The sequence below is a fragment of the Chelonia mydas genome, chromosome 1 (assembly GCF_015237465.2).
Source record: "Chelonia mydas isolate rCheMyd1 chromosome 1, rCheMyd1.pri.v2, whole genome shotgun sequence".
NCBI lineage: Eukaryota > Metazoa > Chordata > Testudines > Cheloniidae > Chelonia > Chelonia mydas.
In genome coordinates this window covers 340,425,809-340,446,326 of record NC_057849.1, presented here as the reverse complement: position 1 = coordinate 340,446,326, position 20,518 = coordinate 340,425,809, and the positions used below count along the sequence as shown (strand labels likewise).

Below are 20,518 nucleotides of genomic sequence, written 5' to 3'. Positions count from 1 at the left end.
CATCTTTAATCAGACGCACAAAGCAAGATTGTCAGCTCTCATAAAGCATTAAAAAATGGCAGAAGTTAATAATCTCGCCCCCACTCACACACACCATTTTTGCAGTGACCTGAATCAGAACTAACCCTCTTCTTAGCAATGTCACAACAACAAGCTTTTTGAAATGTGTCTTTGTAATTCAGCTACACAGACTTTATGAGAGCCTGTCAAAAGAAAGAGAGTTAGGATGTGCCTGCAAGAAGCATTCATTCCTGCTGTCAACAGAATAAAGAACTAAATGTCAATAGCAAGGGACACCTCAACTAAATGTCTTCTAAATACTCATTAAACCACAGGGAGAAAGATTCACTAGGTGGGTATCAACTTGCTCACTTAAGATTTTGTTGCCTGAAATCCAGAGGTCAATTGAAGTAAACACCTAGTCTAAGAAAAGTTGCATAAAACATTCACCATATTCTAGAACAAACATTAATGATTCCAAAATAAAGACGTGGGCATTAAACATCATTGTTATTATCGGAATCAGGAGTCAAGATCTCCCAAGTTCTAAATCCTATCCATCACTGATTAACCATGCAGCTTGAGTAATTTCCAGTCTCCTGATGTGTGAAGTTTGGACAGTACCTGCCTTGTACTATTGGTGTTAAGAATAACTAGCTAAATATTTGTACAGTGCTCTGAAGATATAGAATGGCTATAAGCAATATGTCTTGATACAAATTAAAAATTCTTATTCATGAAAGATAAATAGTTACATTTTAAACAGGGTCTCTGATGGTTTGATGTGTTTTTTTGGGCAAATGTTTAACAATTCCTTATATGTATAACTAACATCATCTTAAATTATTACATTTGAGTTTTTAAAATCTACTTTCTCTTCTCTGTATAAGCTACTTGGTTGTTTTCTGAACATTGTTCAGCTTGATCCCTGAAGTAAGAATGGTCAGTTTCATTTTGAGTTAGAGTAATTTTCATTATCTGATTCCCCTGCACTAGCACAATACCACTTTGATTCACCAAATATACAGAGGATTTTTTAAAATTTATTAATTTTAAAAAGATAAAAACATTTTTATTCATATATATTTAGTAAAACCATAGTTTTAGGCCTAAAACTATATGCCATTGTGCATTTAATTTAATAATCACATTAACATTTAAATTATTAATGTAAATATATTTTCCTTGCAACTTATTTCAAGATTATTTTAATATGGTGCAAAGACAATTATATATATTTAATATAAATTAATTATACATATATATTAACACACACTATATACACCAACCTGTTCGTTTTCCCATTTGCATGTTTCATATAATAGGAATGTAAGTAATATGAAATACGGAAGTAATTTTGTAGTACTTCTCTACAGAATTTTATAGCACAATTTATGATTTATTGAAAAACGCTTTTTATAAAACATTAACTAGTAAAACTTCATAAATATTACTTTTATATAAAGTGTTACCAGTAAAGTACCTATAGGTTGTGTAAGTGGATTCTTTCATTTGAATTATTTACAGACATACATTTAGAATCACACCCAGACTGTATTTGCAGCTGACATTTTCAAAGCTGCTTAGGAAATATAGCATCCAAAACCCTTAGGCTGCTATTTTCAGTCGCCAAAGCATTTAGTAATTGCTACATTTTAACGGAAGTCAACAATGACCTTCATTTTATAAAACACCTATCAAAAATTAAAGTTTGCAATGGTTATTTCAAATGCTGCCAGGCAATAGTTACTAAGCAAATATACATATGTATATTTACATATATATCATGCATAGTATTTACGTATATGTAACAAACTCCCTCATGGATTATCAATGGGATTTGAATCCCAAACTTCAGCACCTTAGCACAGACTGATAACACTTGGCTGACAAAGTAATTCCAACAGGCAGTAGAGTAAACCATTATCCCCTAGAACCAGCCCCTAGAGGGGGACAAAGCACATGCTGTCAGTATGTTATATGTGTTCCCTCTCTCTCTCACGCTCACACACACTCTCACACACACAGACACACAGACACGCAAACGGCTTTTCTCACTGTTTCAGCAATAGAATGGATGAAAGAGACAGGAACTTTCTAAGCTGCTGTAAGACAAACACTGCTATTTTAGAATTATGGGAGTTAGTTTAATGTGGACCTAATAATTTAATTTGTTAAATTAACCTCGCCCCCACCAAATTCAAAACAATACAAAAACTTACCTTTCAGCAACTGACAGGTGTCTCATCATTCATGTATTTAACTGTTGCGCTGTGTTTCCTGTGTCTCAAACTATATGACCAGATTATCAAGATGGCAGCTTCCTGTTTTTAGTCCCTTTTACTTTATGTAAGACAAACTCTCTAACTACTCACCCTCTGCAACTGGATGCAGTGATTAGAAGATCAGCGATATTACATTGCAATTTTTCCTTTCAAGCAGCTGCCTACTTATCTGACAGAGACTACCCATCAGACAGACAGGTAAACTGGGGTGCCAAGACAGTTTAGTTTTCCCATTCCATTTCCTGACATGGATACAAACTTGATAAGAAGCAACTGCTTCTTTCAGGCTGATGAGCAGCATTTTTCTGTCTGTGCCATCCTACAACTCTTAATTGCGGTCTGATCCTAATAAAGTGTGGCTGATATTAATAAAGAGATACCCCCTTGAGGCCCTGATACCTAATATCCAAACAGTGTTCAACTGCATTAGGATCAACAGGGTTTTCACAATTTGAAATGTTATCCCCATGTCTCCAGCTCCTTCTCGTCCATCTCCCCCTTCCACACACACAGCCTCAAGACTGCAGACATCTGTTCTTCAATTGTCTGGTAATAAACATACTCCATAAAGCATATGTAAAATGATTATTACCCTGAAGAGCCATGTGCCTTTCAAATGCCAGCTGAAACAAACAAAGAAAGAAGAACACCAAACAAATGTTAGACCAGACTTGTCACTCAGGCTGTTAAGATTCCACAATGCACAGGAGTTTGGATTTGGTCCTCCACATTGTCTTCCGCCAATGGGAGTCCACACACCAATAACACCTTCTGCCTGTTACATTAACAATGCAAGCAGATGCTGGTTATCAGTGGAGGATGAAGAAAGAAACTGGACTCTCATTGTGCTAACTTTTATACTTCAACACCTCCCACAATATGTAATTAAGGAAAATCAGATGTGTATTCCTTTTCAATTTGTAAGTGCAATTAGTTTTCATATGCTCAAAACCTGCTAGTAAAAATCTATTCCCAGGAATCATCTCTTTTTGAATACCCACTTGCCTTCTGAAAATCCATTGTTCATTTATTACTTGTGGGGTGGTATATCATTAAGGGCTGGTAATTAATCGGGGGCGGGGGGTGCATCTTATTTGTCCTAGTGGAAATTAGGACCATATCCCAGAGCTGCATAGCATTTCCCTTCCCATTTCTGGCTTGCTACACCACATGAATTCTAAGGCAGGCACACTTTGAAAACAGTTCACATATTTGTCCTCTTTGACATTTTGAAATCATAAGTGTTGTGTCTGGAGTAACAGTATGTAAGAGTTCAGAAGCAAAATAAAAAACAAGTGCATTTTTAAAGGGTGGTTTTATTCTGACAAATGGCTACATAAAAAAAGCACCTCACTCAACAGATCTGCTCTCTGTGCACATTCACAAGCATTTTGCTGACTTCAGTGATTAAAGCAAGTGTTTACTGCTTTTAACTCTTTATAGTTTCGCAGAGCCAGTACAGTTACGGAAAAGTAAACTTCATTTTATTGCTTCTTGTGAATCCTCAACAGAACTGATTATTAAGTTCCAATGTTGTTGTAGCAATGTTGGTCCCAGGATATGAGAGACACAAGGCGGATAAGGTAATATCTTTTAATAATATTTTAGGTAATATTTTTTTAATCTTTTATTGGACCAATTTGTGTGGGTGAAAGAGACACCCCAGACCTGAAAAAGAGCTCTCTGTAGCTCAAAGCTTGTCTCCTTCACTAACACTAGTTGGCCCAACTAAAGATTTTACCTCACCCACCTTGCCTCTTTATTAAGTTCCAGTCACTTCCACCCGGGCAAACCCAATCAAGACAATAGTGCACAGGTAGAACCTATATTACTGGGGATAATGGGGATAATCCAAAGCCCAGTGAAGTCTACGGAAACACTTCCACAATCTTCAGTGGGCTTTGGATCAAGGTTTGATCCGTGTGTGCGAAAAGGACAGATCCCTACTTGATTTTCAGAGCCCAAGATGTAAGTCAGAAAAAAAATCTGAGCATATTTTATTGGGAAATCACAGACACACAGAAAACATGGAGCCCCAGGCTATCATTTAAACAGCTGCTTTTCAGAATAGAAACACAAAATGAGAGAAAAGGAGTACTTGTGGCACCTTAGAAACTAACAAATTTATTTGAGCATAAGCTTTCATGAGCTACAGCTCACTTCATCGGATGCATGCAGTGGAAAATACAGTGGGGAGATTTTATATACACAGAGAACATGCGCACTGTAAGGAGAGTGATCAGATAAGGTGAGCTATTACCAGCAGGAGAGAAAAAAAACCTTTTGTAGTGATAATCAAGGTGGGCCATTCCCAGCAGTTGACAAGAACGTCTGAGGAACAGTGTGTGTGTGTGTGTGGGTGGAATAAACATGGGGAAATAGTTTTACTTTGTGTAATGACACATCCACTCCCAGTCTTTATTCAAGCCTAATGTAATGGTGTCCAGTTTGCAAATTAACTCTAATTCAGCAGTCTCTCGTTGGAGTCTGGTTTTGAAGTTTGTTTTTTTTTTTTTTTTTTTTTTTTTTTTAAGAATTGCGACTTTTAGATCTGTAATCGAGTGACCAGAGAGACTGAAGTGTTCTCCGACTGGTTTTTGAATGTTATAATTCTTGACGTCTGATTTGTGTCCATTTATTCTTTTACGTAAAAACACTACAAAAGGTTTTCTCTCTCTCCTGCTGGTAATAGCTCACCTCACCTGATCACTCTCCTTACAGTGTGTATGGTAACACCCATTGTTTCATGTTCTCTGTGTATATAAAATCTCCCCACTGTATGTTCCACTGCATGCATCCGATGAAGTGAGCTGTAGCTCACGAAAGCTTATGCTCTAATAAATGTGTTAGTCTCTAAGGTGCCACAAGTCCTCCTTTTCTTTTTGCGGATACAGACTAACACGGCTGCTACTCTGAAACCTGACAAAATGAGAGATTAATTCAAACTCAGGACCAGGAAAGCTGGAAGGTTCTGGTTTAGACCACTCCACACAAGATTCAACGCAGCAGGACATTAAGTGACAGCACACTCGGCTAGCAAAACGTAAGACAGGAGTGTTATATCATTAGAACATTCATTGGAATTTCAGTGATCCTGAGGCAGCTCAGTGTTTCCAGTCATTAAGAGTCTGAATAAGCAACAGCTAGTATCTGAGGTATTTTTAAAACTTTCCTGTTAGTGCAAAAATTTAACCAGATGAAGAACAGAAAATATTAGTTTGCAGCAAGCTAAGGTGTGAATCCACCCCAAATTACCCTGCTGCACACTAACTGTCCATGTGGATCCCACTGACGTACATTAATAGTTCATTAATGTACTTTTATCTAGTGTTTTGGAAACCGGACTAGACAAAAGGGTATTAATGAACTGTTAATGTGTGTCAGAAAGGGCCATGCAGACAGGCAGCCCAGCGTGGGGCAGATTTGCATATCAGCTTTCAACAAACTAGAAGTTCATGTAGACAAGCCCTAACAAATAAAAAAAAGTAAAAAATACGCTGGTCTAAAGGAATTCTCTCCATAATAGCTATGCCCTTAATACAAGAGTGTATAAGATACAGTGTTGTCAAAGGTCTGGCAAACACGCACTAATTGCAAGATTTTGCGCTGTGAGTTCTCCCAAATGTCAACATTATTTACAAAAGTCCATCAAATTCTGCTCTTTTCATCCAAAAATGACATAGTAAGGCCAGTTAGTTTTAAGGTCAGTGGCTAAATTACTGCCTGGGTTATATCTGGTAAACCAGTACATTGTCAGGAATGTGTTCAGCTCCTGCTATTTTGCCTTATTTCTAGTGGGTTATTATTGTTATTTATTTAAAAAAAATCAGTGCTACCCTCATCCCACAAACAGTAGCGTTGGGAACCAGTTCTGTCCATGTCATGGCAGTTCTCAGTTGCAGTTACGGCAAGAAGGCTTTCATTGTAGCAGAAGATATTCTTGTTAATTACAAACAAACAGCCAGGTCTTCTAATCTACACACCTATTTATTCTCTTGATGGGTATGGTTAGTGGCATTATGCTAAACAAATCACATTACTAACAACTCTCCACTCCCGAGGCTCACCTCACTGTAGAGTGGGGTAAGTAAAATGATGATTTGTGCCACAATGCCATTTTTTCTCTTCACAGTTATTGATGTGCTACTCCACAAAAGTAAGTTAAAATGTTGCAAATGCCATCTTTCTCACTGTGTGACAAGCATATTGCATGCCGAGATCTTTCAATCTTAAATCTTGTTGTAACGGCTTTTATGACACAAATTATTTCCACTGCCTACCCATCAAGCTGGTAATGAAACCAGAGGGTGTCATGAAAATTGCTATTCAAAATGCATCATCTGTGTTGACTGGGGCGGGGGATGGGAAGGTGGGAGTGAGAGAAGAGAGAAAAGGGGTAAAGAAGTTTTCATTTACCTCACACACTTGTAAAGTCTGTCAGCAATAAAGCAATATCTGATTGCTGTGACAAGCCAACAGAGTCACTAAAGATGAACAGCCAGAACTACATGCCATGGTAAAGTGGTCACTTTGTATAGCACATTATAATAATAGTTGTCTTTCTCTGTCATAATAAAGTGATTGATGACTTTATGCAACATGCTTTCTGGAGCTATTTACACAGTAGTTATTAATTGCCAGTAAATTCATTAAACAAAGATTTTAATTGAAGAGCAAAAGCTCCTTGTCAAATGAAGAAGAAAAAAGTACAGCATATAAATTAGCAATCAGTGTTTCTTCCGATGTAAAGGAGACAGGGGAAATAAAATGTTGTTAACAAAAATAATCTAATTCATTTATTGATATTGGCTCATACAGTATCATACAGTAGTAATTTGAATATATGTAGCCCCTTTCATCCAAGGATTTCAAAGCACACAACAAATCTTAATTAATATATTCTTGCCACATATAGGGATTTATTTTTTAAGACTTGTAAAGATAGGCTATTATAGAATCATAGAAATGTAGGGTTCGAAAGGACCATGAGAGCTCATCAAGCCCAGTCCCCTACATTGAAGCAGGACCAAGTATACGGAGACCTTCCCAGTCAGGTGTTTGTCTAACCTGTTTTTAAAAGCCTCCAATGATGGGGAATTCCACAATCTCCCTTGGAAGCCTATTCCAGAGCTTAACTATCCTTATGGTTAGAAAGTTTTCCCCAGTATCTAATCTAAATCACCCTTGCTGCAGATTAAGCCCATTACTTCTTGCCCTACCTTTAATGGACATGGAGAATATTTGATCACTGTCCTCTATAACAGCTCTTAACATATCTGAAGACTAACCAGGTCCCCACCTCACTCTTTTCTCAAGACTAAACATGCCCCATGTTTTTAATCTTTGCTCATAGGTCAAGTTTTCTAAAAACCTTTTATAATTTTCGTAGCTCTCCTCTGGACTCTCTAACATGTCCACATTTCTTTTTTAAACTGGTCCACCCAGAACTGGACACAGTACTCTAGCCTAGACCTCACCAGGGCAGAGCAGAGCAGGACAATTACCTCCTTTGTCTTCTTACATACAACACAGAATGATATCAGGCTCTTTTGCAACTGTATTACACAGTTGACTCATATTCAATTTGTGGTCCACTATAACCCTAGATCCCTTTTAGCAGTACTACCACCTAGCCAGTTAGTCCCCATTTTGTAGTTATACACTTGATTTTTTCTTCTTAAGTGTTGAACTTTGCACTTGTCTTTATTGAATTTTATTTTGTTGATTTCAGAACAATTCTCCAATTTGTCACGGTCATTTTGAATTCTAATCCTGTCCTCCAAAGTGTCTGCAAATCCTCCCAGCTTGGTGACACCTACAAATTTTATAGGCATACTCTCCACTCCATTATCCAAGTCATTAATGAAAATACTGACTAGTACCAGACCCAGGACTGACCCCTGAAGATATGTCCTCCCAGTTTGACAGCAAACCATTGATAACTACTCTTTGACTATGGTCTTTCAACCAGCTACACACCCACCTTATCGTAATTTCATCTACACCACAATTCTAGTTTGTTTATGAGACTGTCATGTACGATTATGCCAAATGCCTTACTAAAATCAAGATATATCACATCTACAGCTTCCCTGTTATTCACTAGGCCAGTGACCCTGTCAAAGATATATTACTTTATCTCCGTTTTATGGTTGAAGAAATCGAGGCACAGAAACATTATGTAATTTGCTTAAAAGCAGTTAGCAAGCCATCTGCAGGGAGGAGAACAGAACTCTGGAGTTTACTCCCAGCTCTGATCACTAAACATGGCCACCTCTCTAGCGGTAGGAACACAAATTGAAAACAAATATCGGCGTGTTAGCCCTCCAGGGCAAGGAACATGCTTTACTTCATAACTCTGACACTGAGAAATAATAAATGCCCACAGCACTCAAACTTTTATGGCAATTGGGGGGTTTCAGTTCCTCTTATGATGAGGCCCAATGTTTATAAAGTGCTGCAAAAATTCACATTAACATCAGTGATTTTTAATAGTAATATAAATAATGTTAAGAGATGGTGCTATTCTGAGGTCTGGTCTGCGACTGACTAGGGGAAAATCAGGCATGAGAAGGGGGAATCATGTGAAAAACTAGAGGTGGAAGACAAGTTTGTAGGCTATAGCACGGTAAAAGAAACCTCATATTATTCTGCACTGACGATAAAAAGAAAATTAATCACAAGGTGGAAAGGGTGAGATTAAAATTGAACAGCGCTGCAATAAGCCTCCTATTTCTAACTAAGTCAGCTCAGATATTTTAAAACTTCCAACAGCCCTTGATGAGCTTTCAGCTGAGAATTTCTAATGTATTTTAATAATTGATGCTGCATCCTAGACCAGGGACTTAATTTGCAGCCCGTAAGTTGTACCTGTTTATTGAGAAATTAACTTACCATGCAGCACAGAAAATATTCCTCTGACTTTTATTAAACATAACGGACAATGAGTGATCAACAATTTGCCACAAGCTGTGATTAAACTTTTCCCAGCCCTGATCAATAAAAATTACATTGTTTGATGCAAAAGGGGTCAAAACAAGCAAGTAAGCCCAGCAGGAGAGCTATCCAGCTTTAAGAGGTGAAGTGCACATCTGCTTTAAAGCCACCTAGAGATTTTTTACAGAAGAACATAAGAACAGCCATACTGGATCAGACTAGAGGTCCATCTAACTCAGTATCTTATCTTCCGACAGTGACCAATGTCAGGTGCCCCAGAGGGAATGAACAGAACAGGTAATCATCAAGTGACCCATCCCCTGTTGCCCATTCCCAGCTTCTGGCAAACAGAGGCTAAGGACACCATCCCTGCCCATCTTGGCTAATAGCCATTGATGGACCTATCCTCCATGAACTTATCTAGGAGAATAACTTTACTGCAAGAGCATCAATACATCATCACTGCTATGGTATTTCATCTCAGAAACAGAAACACCATTCCTCTCTACAAAACAAAACAACCCGCAAGACAAACACAATTCAGGAAAGCACATTATTTTAACTTGCTCCATTTATTTGTATTTATAGATAAATATATATATGAAATCTTACCTGAGTAATGGATGGAAGATGACAGTAATATTTCTTGCGCCTGGTTTGCAGACAAACTTTGATCCACCACCTTCGATTAAATTATCATCAGGACCTCCTTGAAAACAAAAACACACAAGAAGAGTTTTCTTACAAGATCTGAATGTACCCTTTCTAAAATTCATTAGCATCTTAAAATGATTTCAGGCTCCTCCCCTCCCTCAGCATGCATCATGAAAGGTCTGTAATTAAATGAACATATTTCAATTCTTCTGTTCTATTAGGATAAACTGGGCTTCTAATGTGTTACTTCTGACCAAAAGACGAAATAAAGACATGAATCACATCACCATTAGTAAACATAAGAGACTGTATTCCTTCCTGGTTGTTAGCAACAGTATGGGTTGAGAGTTGGCCTAGAGGACTGAGCACAGAATTAAGCATCAGTTAGACCCAGTTTCAATTCCCATTGTTGCATCTGAATTGCTGTGTGTCCTTGAACAAACCATCAACTGCCCTGTGCCTCACTTTACCCACCTATCTTTCTTAGATACTTATATGGCCCCCATTACCATAGTTCTGAAATGATCAGATATTATAAATGGATTCTATCCTCACAACACTCCTAGAAGTATTACTCCCATTTACTGATGAGGAACCGAGTTAAAGTCACTAGCCCAAGGTCACACAGGAAGTCTGTGGAAAAACAGCAAATAGAACCCGGGTCTCCCAAGTCCCAGGTTAGTGCCCCAACCACTGAACCATCCTTTCTCAAAAGAATGAGTGTCTCTGTTGCTTGAGCTAACAACCAGGCTCTGGTCAACAGGGATAACACCACCTACCTTTAAGAGATATTTGGAAACTTAACTATAATGTCTGGAAAGTGCTTTTGATCCTAGCATGAAAGGCTCTATAAAAGTGCAAAATATTATTGCAGGTAGGGACCTTCCACCCTGCTGCTGTTTGTTTCCTTAGGAGCTAGCTTGGTTTTTATATTGTGTAGCTTATGATAGCATAACTATTGTTCCTTTTTATTTCGTTTTGTTTTGTGTAGCTCCATTGATTTTTTTAGATCTCTTATAAAGTCTTTTAAGAGTCAAACAGTTTCCCACATTGTTTGACTCTTGTGACTTCTCTGCCGAAATTCCAGGTACAGTACATGCAAAATCAGTGTTTTGCAGATATAGCAGAAATAAACAGATCTGATCTGGCACATTCACTTGCATCAGTTAATCAATCCAAGGCCATCTCTTGGAAGGTACAGTATACACATACTTAGTGTGATTTACAGAGCTGAAATCTGGACTAAAGATCTTAAAATCAGAAATGAAACACCAGTCTTGTGTCATTACATCTGTACCAAAGTTACTGCCACAGATAAATCCCACTATTATCAATTGGCTTTAAGCACAGATATAGAAAGAAAATAATGGTAAACTGGCATTTTCTTACTTGACAGAGCCATTCATTCTGTGTGTCATATCTCTTGACAGTAACAAGACTGTACTCCTGTTGACCCTAAACAAAACGATGGGAGAGCAAGCTGGAGTCTATTCTGCCTCAAACGTGAATGACAAAAATTTCTGACTGTGGAATCTTTGATCATTCAATATATTATATTACCCTATCATCTTGACCATTTTCCCCGTCACTCAGCACTGGTCACTTTGTGGTTGATAATGGAGTCTTAAACACAACCTTTTCCCCTTTTTTACTTCTAAGTGTTAGGCTCTAAGAACCTGGGCTGAATCTAGCCCTAAGCAATCTAAGTCAGTTGGGTTATGTTTGTACGGATATTTTGGTGGTATTCTTGTAATGGCACATAATACACATGAATCATTCATTAATTAAAAATAAATAATAAAAAGCCTAGTCACATTATTTTGATAGCCTCTTTCTCATCTACAATACTACAATGCTCTTTGACCTTCATATCTATCTCCCATGAGATGGAAGGAAGACTGAATCTTGAAATGAGGGGGGAAAGGTGAGAACCAATGAATAAATGACTCCCATCTTCTTTTCAGAGTGAAGTTTACATGCCTCAGTCCTTTGCCTAGTATTCAAGTCATGCAAAAGCTCTACCACAGCTTGATCTATTTGGTCACTGTGTTAACAATCTTAGTACAGAGATAAGGGACTAATCAGGTGAGAGATGCCAACTCCCTTTCCACCCTAGCAATGGTCCCTCCAGTTCAGTACTGTTATACAGAACAGTGTTTCTCAACCTTTTTGATACCAGAGATCGGCTTGTCACGGCTTCCTAAACTGCATGAGGGAGATCTCGGGGACTGGCGTTGGTCCACGGATAGGTTGTCAGGAAACACTGATATAGAACAATTTGCAGTCCTGATATTGATTCAAAGAGATCCTCACAATACCCCTATTAGGTAGGTAAACGTTAAAATTCCAATTAAATACATAAGGAAACAGAGGGCTTGTCTACACTTCCAGCGCTGCAGCTGACCTGCTGCAGTGCTTCATGAAGACACCACCTATGCCAACTGGAGAGCTTCTCCCATCAGAATAAGTACTCCACCTCCCCGAGAGGCAGTAGCTATGTCGACAGGAGAAGCTCTCCCATCAACATAGCACTGTCTACACCAAGAGTTAAGTTGCTATAACTGCGTCACTCAGGGGTATGGATTTTCCAATAGTTATACCGACTAAAAGTTTGTAATTTAGACCGGGGCTGAGATACACAGAAGTTAAGTGATTCTGAGTCAAGGGCAGAACCCAGAGCAGACTTCAGGACTTCAAGTCTTGACCTCTAGGTTCCACTACACAGTATTTCTATGATGAAAATCTTTGTCAAAGATATTTCTGTATGCTGTATTGCATGTTTTTTTATGAGATCATTAAAATGGCTGGGTGGGTAAATGGAGGAGTGAATTAACCACATAAACCAGGGGTATTTAGAGTTACTTAGAGTACTTTGACAAGTAAACTCAGCTCCCCAGATGTGTATATAAGTATTAACAGAAGAGTTAGGGCACATTAAGACATATGAAAATTTCTGTGCTAACAAGAGGATTCAATGAACACACACAACTAGCTAAGGATACACAGTTCACAAATATATTCTATTTCCAATTAAAGAAAGGACAATTCTCAAAACATGAAATTGAAATGTTTATGCTCAAGCTAACTTAAAAAAACCCTCACAAATATGACAGAATTTAAATGTAGAAAGGAGAAAAAAAGTGCCAATTATTCATCTCTCCCATTAACGTCTGACTCTGCATTTTCCAGTGGCGTCTGTCACTAACTGACTTATTGAAGAACTCATCCAAGCATGAACTATTGAGGCATGAATTAGGAAATACAGGCTCAAATTAAGAAAAGGGTGTTATTCTTGTTACGTCAAGTCACCCTACACTAATCAATATTATTGACTGGGACGAACTTCATAGCAAGGAATAAAACAATCTGTCTTATCTGCTTGAGCACATTATGCAACCAGAACTCAGGCAGAAGGCTACGCTTTTTAATCTTCTCTGCTCCTAAACTTTCAATTAATAATAATAGATGCTCTGTGCGTAGGTGGGAACTACAAAGAAAAGTAATTTTATTTATATTAAAATATTTTACCGGAAAGATACAATGATGTCTTAAATATACAAAAACAGGCACACCATTGCAACAAACCTTCCTATTACAATATAACCTACAACTGTCCTCATTCCCTTGGCCTCTCCTTGTGCTGTGACCTCCCACCTCTACTCTCTGTCTGAACTTAGCTGGAGGCCAGCTATCAGTATAGATACAACTACACTGTGAAAAACCGTGATTTGCACAGAAGAGTTTATTCCTGATTCCAAGCAGGAATAAACTACATGGGTGCATACTGTGGCTTTCGGCTTTTTTGCCTGCATACAAAATGGGTACTCTTAATGCAGACTTTTTGTCTGCCTATACAAATGGTGCAGATGTGCAGTGCCTGGCCAATGATGGCTGAAATCCCCTGTTAGACAAGGCCTTAGACTAAGCTCTTCAGAGCAGGGACGGTCTTTGTTTTGTAATACACTATACGCATCGCTGTGCCAACACAGTGTCCCATGCTCCTGGCTGCTCCACACCAGCAGAAGGTATCCGGTCATCCATCCTACAAAGGGTATGTCTACACAGAAAAATAAACCCAGGCAGCGAGTCGCAGAGCCCGAGTCCACAGATTCAGGCATGCACCACAGCACTAAAAATAATAGAGCAGATGTTCTTGCTTGGGCTGGAGCCTGGGCTCTGATACCCATCCCCACCCTGGGTCTCAGAGCTGAAGCTCCTGCCCGATCGGGAACATCTACCCTGTTATTTTTAGTGCCATGGCACAAGCCTCACAAGCCGAGTTGGTAGACTTGGGCTCTGAGACTTGCTGCGGGGAGCGGGGGCGTGTTTGCACACATACCCAAAGAAACCAGTGGCCTCCCAGTGGAATCCCTGACTGATACCAAGTTTAGGAAGTAGACAACAGAGAGAGACAAAACACCCACTCCCCGCCCCCCAACATGTTAGCATGATCTTTGGTTGCTTTTTTTAAACTTTAAAATAGTTTGACAGGCAACTGCAATTGCCACATTTTACAGCAACCAGGAACGCCTTAAACGTGTTGCAGCTGTTAAAAGAAATGCAACTGTTGCACTCATTTCTTCTCATGAGCACCAGCTTGCTGATTTAATCTGCTGAGTAATAAGCTACAAGGGAAAAACACTTGAGGTGAAGTGAAATTTTTTCAAAGTTAATGATATCCTCATGCTGTGCCACCAGTGAAGTGAATATCTTTGTGGGTGGGAATCAGAGATGGGTCTGTTACTAATGTACCACATGGTTCCGTAGTGGAGCCTGAAATGTCATGCTACACAATGAGCAAACACAAGGCAAGAGCAGATGACTAAGAGAGCGAGAATCTCAGAGTGCTCTGATTCTTCCTTTCTGCACTTCTCTTTTAAGTAGCAGCTCCCATCAGGCATGTCCACTTCCAACCCCCGGATCCCATGCTGCTTGGGTCTCAAGAGGATTTATCTGGCTGATCACTGGGAAAGTCTCTATGTGCCACAGTAACTCAGGGACCTCTTTTACTAGCCAGAGTGATACAGACAGAAAACTTCTTCCTCACCCATTCAGCAGACATGAGGAGAGAGGAAGAAAGGCAGAGGAGAAATTTTATTAAATAAAAGGAGTAGCCAAGATCCACTAAATCATATACCAAATTCCTGACATGGCCTGGAAATATTCTCATAATCAGGTTACATCAGTACACGAGGAGCTCATGCTGTGAAGACCCATAATCTCAAGGCAACGTTGTGACACTGTACCATGATTTCAGGGCTCTCTGCAACTCAGTTCTTTAAGAAGCAGTTCTCCAGCTCATCAAGATGGAGTGCCACTCCCCTCAAAGACTTACAAGTGTATGCACCCACTTAATGTACAGTACATGAGCAACACATATTATATTAATAAACATTATGATAATGCCTATGCTTAGCTCTTCTATAGCACCCTTCATCCAATAAACTCAAATGTTTTGCAAATTAATTAAGCTTCACAACAATCCCACACCTCTTGTCATCTGCACTTTGTGTATGAGAACACTGAGGCAGAGAGAGATTACTCATTTCTCCCAGGTCACAAAGGAATGAGAAGTGGGAACAGAACACAGATCTAGAGTTTAAGTTATGTTCCTTAACTACAAGACCGTCTTCCCTTAACAGTTAAGAAAAATTATTTCTATACTTTGTACCTTTAGAAAACAATTGCTATTGTCTGTATCATGATGAGAAAATTGCAACACCTGATTGTCACTTAATATTAACATTATTTCTCCCTATTCCAGGCTTTAATAGCCACAAAAACTAATCATGAATAGCCCTGGTAAGAGCAAAACAATCATTGTCAGGAGGGAAAGTTTCCCAATTACAGCCTACTGACACTCCTAATTGCTGACCTGTAACACTGCAGCTATTCTAATACCAGTCATCTCCTGAGCATGGATTGCCGGTTGTATGGTAGATGTGAGATCTGAACACATAACAAGACAAGAGCAGGTTGAAACCCTTGATCTTATTTCAGTGGTGTAATGCTCTACATTTGAATTCAAGCTATCAAAGCTGAAATGTTGGGGGCAAAACTAAAACTAGACGTTCCTAATTCTGGGAGCTGCTAGTTCACTTATCAGTACCAGTATTTTTAGCGATTCTCTGCAGGTCTTCCTTTGGAGGGAAGATTAGCATTACAAGGCTTAAGTAATGACAGGCAGGAAAGTGTGTTTTTTTTTCTCTTCCAATCAGCAGAAACTGGACATCCACCAAAAATTATCCTTTGTGTTGTACTGGATTTGCTGTTCTTCAAATTCATGTTGCTTTATCATTTATATTTATTCCTTCCCTAGGCAGCATGGTCCAGGGGATAAATCCATTAGTCTGAGATTCAGGAGATCTGGTTTCTATTCCCAGCTCCACTAATTATATGCTGTGTAAACTCGGGCATGCCTTCCCCTCTCTGTAACCCTGTCTCCTCCCACCCTTTGTCTGTTTTGTCTATTTAGATTGTAAACTCTTCAAGCTCAAACACAGGAAGGTATAACATGATTCAATGGCTGGAAGATGAAGCTAGACAAATTCAGAGTGGAAATAGGATGTAAATTTTTAATGGTGAGAGTAATTAACCATTGGAACAATTTACCAAAGGTCTTGGTGGATTCTCCATCACTGACCATTTTTTAATCAAGACTGCTTGTCTTTCTAAAAGATATGCACCAGGAATTATTTTGGGGAAATTCTACGGATTGTGCTACACAGGAGGTCAGGCTAGATGATCACTGTGGTCCCTTCTGGCCTTAGAATTTGTGAATCTAAGGCAGGGACTTGTCTCTTACCATGCATTCGTACACCAGCTAACAAAATAGGGCCCTGATACTGGCTGGAGTCACTAAGCACTACTTTAAAATACAATAAATATTAAAATTAATACTAGTCCTAACATTACTAGAAATAAACCAGTTCTTGAACCCTCCCTCAAATGCCCCCATATAAAGTATATTTTCATTCTAGGATCTTTCAACATACTAATAACAAAGCTCTAGATTTTCAAAGTCTGTGTGACTTACTAGCATTTTTGCTCCTAAATCACCTAGGCTCTTTAGAAAACCCTACCCTTTTTTCTCTGCTAAAGGCAAGAAATGTTTCCCAGCACTGTGAAAAATCAAGGATGGACAAGACCCCTTTGACTAGAATGTTCATTCACACTGTTTCCTTTGATCACCTAGCTGACTATTTCCTGCAATACAATTCCTAGTGCTTTGTCCACTTGTTTATTTCGATACTTTCAAAGTAAAGTTTAGAGGCTCCTTTAATTAACTATTTATGAGTGTTAAAAATAGTAAATACTTTCATGCCAAAATACTCATTTTGATTTGTTAATCCCACAATTCAATGTTCCAATTGCTTCCTGACTTCTCTCCTGACACTGTCGCTCCATCTCTCCAGCTTTATTTGCATGAATTACTGCATCCATCTCTCTCTGATATATTGCCTGCCTTAGGATATCATTATTTTTGAGCACACTAGCTAGTTTTTGCTTGCAGACCTATGGCCTGATTCTGAGTACCTGACAATGGTTTTAAACCACTTCAAATCCAGTGACTGAGTTAGCACTGATTTTTACTGGTATAAGTGATATCAGAAACAAGTTCCTGCTATCAGCTTAATAACCTCTTGGTTATATGCCTACTAACAGGGAACACTGTCTCATACTTTACCATTGTTCTTATTACCCTACATTTTAAGCACTCCCTATGGAAATTGTCTCGCCAGGTATATCTTAACACTGGGCTGATTGTGTATGGGTCACACGTGTATATTTCCTTCTACATTTATTTACTTATTTCAGCATATATAACTCCTGCTACGAGAGAGCTCCAGGCATCCTTGATAATCCTTGAAAATATATAAATAAGCAAACAGGCCTCCTACAAAACATAATGCCCCAATGCAGCAAAATTTACACAAAATTCAATCTCCCAAAAGAACCTTCCACCCCTACCCAACCTCACCCATCTCCCCTCTCCCTAAAAGCCAGGGAGCAAGGATGAACCTTGCAGCATGCCCTGAAGTTCAACAAACTTGGTCTGTTTCAGACCCAAAGCTGGGGAGGGGGCATGATTTCAAAGGCAAGGAAATCAAAGAGACAGTGCCCTACCAGCTGTGGCTTTTCTATTATTCCAAGGAAGCCCCAGCTCAAGCAACTCCACTGACCACAATTACAGCAGCAGGGCATCTTCTGTACTTCGGTCCCAGCCATTTAAGGTTCAGAGTCACACCAATACCTTAGAATCAATCCAGAGTACAATAGGCAGTCAATGCAGCTCAGGCAACCCACGTTTAATATATAATGTTGTTCAGCTATACACCCAGATTCTAGTCCCAGGTCTGCCACCAGCCTGCTGCATGACTTCAGCAAGTAAGTTCAGGTCTCTGCTGTTTAGTTTGCCAATCTGTAGAATGGGAATGATGATTCTTATCTTCCTTTGTAAAGCTATTTCAGATCTATGGAAGAAAAGCACTGTAAAAGAACAAAGTGTTATCATACTGGCGGGGGGGGGGGTCGGGGGGGAGGTTATTACTTAAGCCTTGCAACTTTCTGCTCTATAAACAATATGTATGAGCCAAATTTAGCAGAATGAGAGCTGATAGCTTGTTTGAATACATCTTATTCTGATCGCCTGCCTGCAACTCCGTGGGGTTCCTACGCATATTTTGACAAAATGTTATCCTCCATTACTAAATTTCTGGACATTATTGCAAGTAATGGATTCAGATATGGTCATGCAGTTGATGCCCAGACATATTGTTTTGCTCATGTCTCCATGCCCAAACCTACTTAGACTCCCCAGTACTGCCTTGTCTGAGATCCAGCACCATATGCATTCAAATAAGTTGCTCTTTAATGTTTCAAAACCTGATTTATTAGTTTCTCACACTCCATCTGCCTTGAAAAACTGCAGTGTGCCTTCATTTTCACAGGCTGTACAAAAGGTTGAGGTTCAGTTTGACTCCACTTTATCATTTGATCAGAGTGTCAGACGCATATGCAAAGTCTCCTTTCAGCTCCATAATAAGTTTAAAATTCATGGGGGTTTTTTTGTTTTTGTTTTTTAAGTTCAGGACTCAGAAGCAGGAACTTTGATTAATGTATTTGTCAGCTCACATATTTACTACTTTTGTTGGTCTCCCTAAAATTAATGTCTACAGACATAATCCGTTCCAAGGATTGGGTGCAGTACAAATCCTTATCTGAAACCAGAGAACGTGCCAGTGCTAATGAAGTGTGATTACTTACCCACATGCCACACTGCCTTCAGTTTAAGATTTTTTTCCTTTCACAGCATCCTTTCACTATCTTATCTCTCTAAGTGGCAAACAGCTCCTATCTAGAAATTTTGTATTCCTGACATGTTTCACATTCAAAGTGAATGTCTGAAAAATAACTGGAGAGAAAGAAAGAGAGAAAAAAAGGACAAAGATATTTCTAGCCATATAGTTATCTGTTATTTTATATTCTTGGAAATTGCTCACATATCTTCCCTAAAAGAAGGTCACAGAATCAGAGAAGATTAGGGTTGGAAGAGACCTTGGGAGGTCATCTAGTCCAACTCCCTGTTCAAAGCAGGACCAAAGCAGGTCCATATTTCATCTACCATAACTTAACTTAGCTTAATTCTTACAGAATTTTTAAATGAAGGAAGCATGTGTAGTGGTTGGAGCACAAGCATGAGTCAACAAGGCTTTGATTACTCTTTGATTACACAGACTTGCTGTGTGACTGTGAGAAAACGGCTCAATTATTCTGTGCCTCACTTTGCCCATCTGTAAAATGGGGTTATTTTACTTGCCTCTCTCATGCAGCTGTTGCGAGGATTAATCAATCGATCAATGCTTGTAAAGTGCTTTGAGGTCATATGCGGGAAGGTACTATAGAAATACAAGTTACACACATACACTCTGTATATTCACGTGTATGTATGTATGTGAGCACCTTCCTTCTTCATGTAAAACAAAGAAAGCAGAAGATTTAGGAACCTTATACAACTGGATTTCTGGTGCCTAAGATACCATCCAGGGGACTGTGGTATATTTGCTTCCCACGTTTTCATGAATGAATCATTTCTAATGCAGATAAACATGTCAGCTCTTTGACAAGTTATGAAAATATTACTACTCAGGAGCATGATCTATATGTCAGGCAGTGCTAAAAAAATCATCCTACATGGCGAGTCTGCGTTGTGATGTCTCTATAAATTTGCAACCATAAAAGTGTGCCATTTCTTCTCATATGTACAGAAACTAGTTTGAATTAATTCATTTTCCAGCAATATGCAAAAAGATCTGTGCTAATAACATGGATTTTCCCACGGGGAGCCCTAAATGGATTGTCCATGCCAGCGAACAAAATGCACAAAAACAATTCCTGGCTCGAGCAGAAATTATGAGATTGCTCAGAATATGACCTGTCAGACAGCATTTCTCAACCTGTTCATCCATAATCTTTTTTAGATGGGTTTCCCCACCTCCGCATCCTCCTTGCTTTGTCTTGTCTGAAATTCAATCAAAGATGAATTAGACATTAGAAAACATCCAACACTCTGGCTCTCTAGTCACATCAGAAACTCTAGACCCCTCTGTTAATTTTGTTACAGTTTTTAGTTCTCCCATTTC

The 20,518-nt window shown here is 38.9% G+C and overlaps 1 protein-coding gene across 4 annotated transcripts in view; it reads right to left on the bottom strand.

Annotated features, from left to right (window-relative positions):
* EXOC4 (exocyst complex component 4) overlaps positions 1 to 20,518 on the bottom strand; it is a 578,416-nt gene that overhangs the window by 309,465 nt on the left and 248,433 nt on the right. For 3 of the 4 annotated variants that reach the window (XM_007055935.4, XM_043520885.1, XM_043520887.1), the window contains exon 10: positions 9,834 to 9,930. In XM_007055935.4, the coding sequence (XP_007055997.1) occupies positions 9,834 to 9,930 (97 nt within the window). Of the gene's footprint in view, positions 1 to 1,459; positions 2,909 to 9,833; positions 9,931 to 20,518 lie in introns of those variants that run through there. The other variant, XM_037889375.2, reaches the window with a different exon arrangement.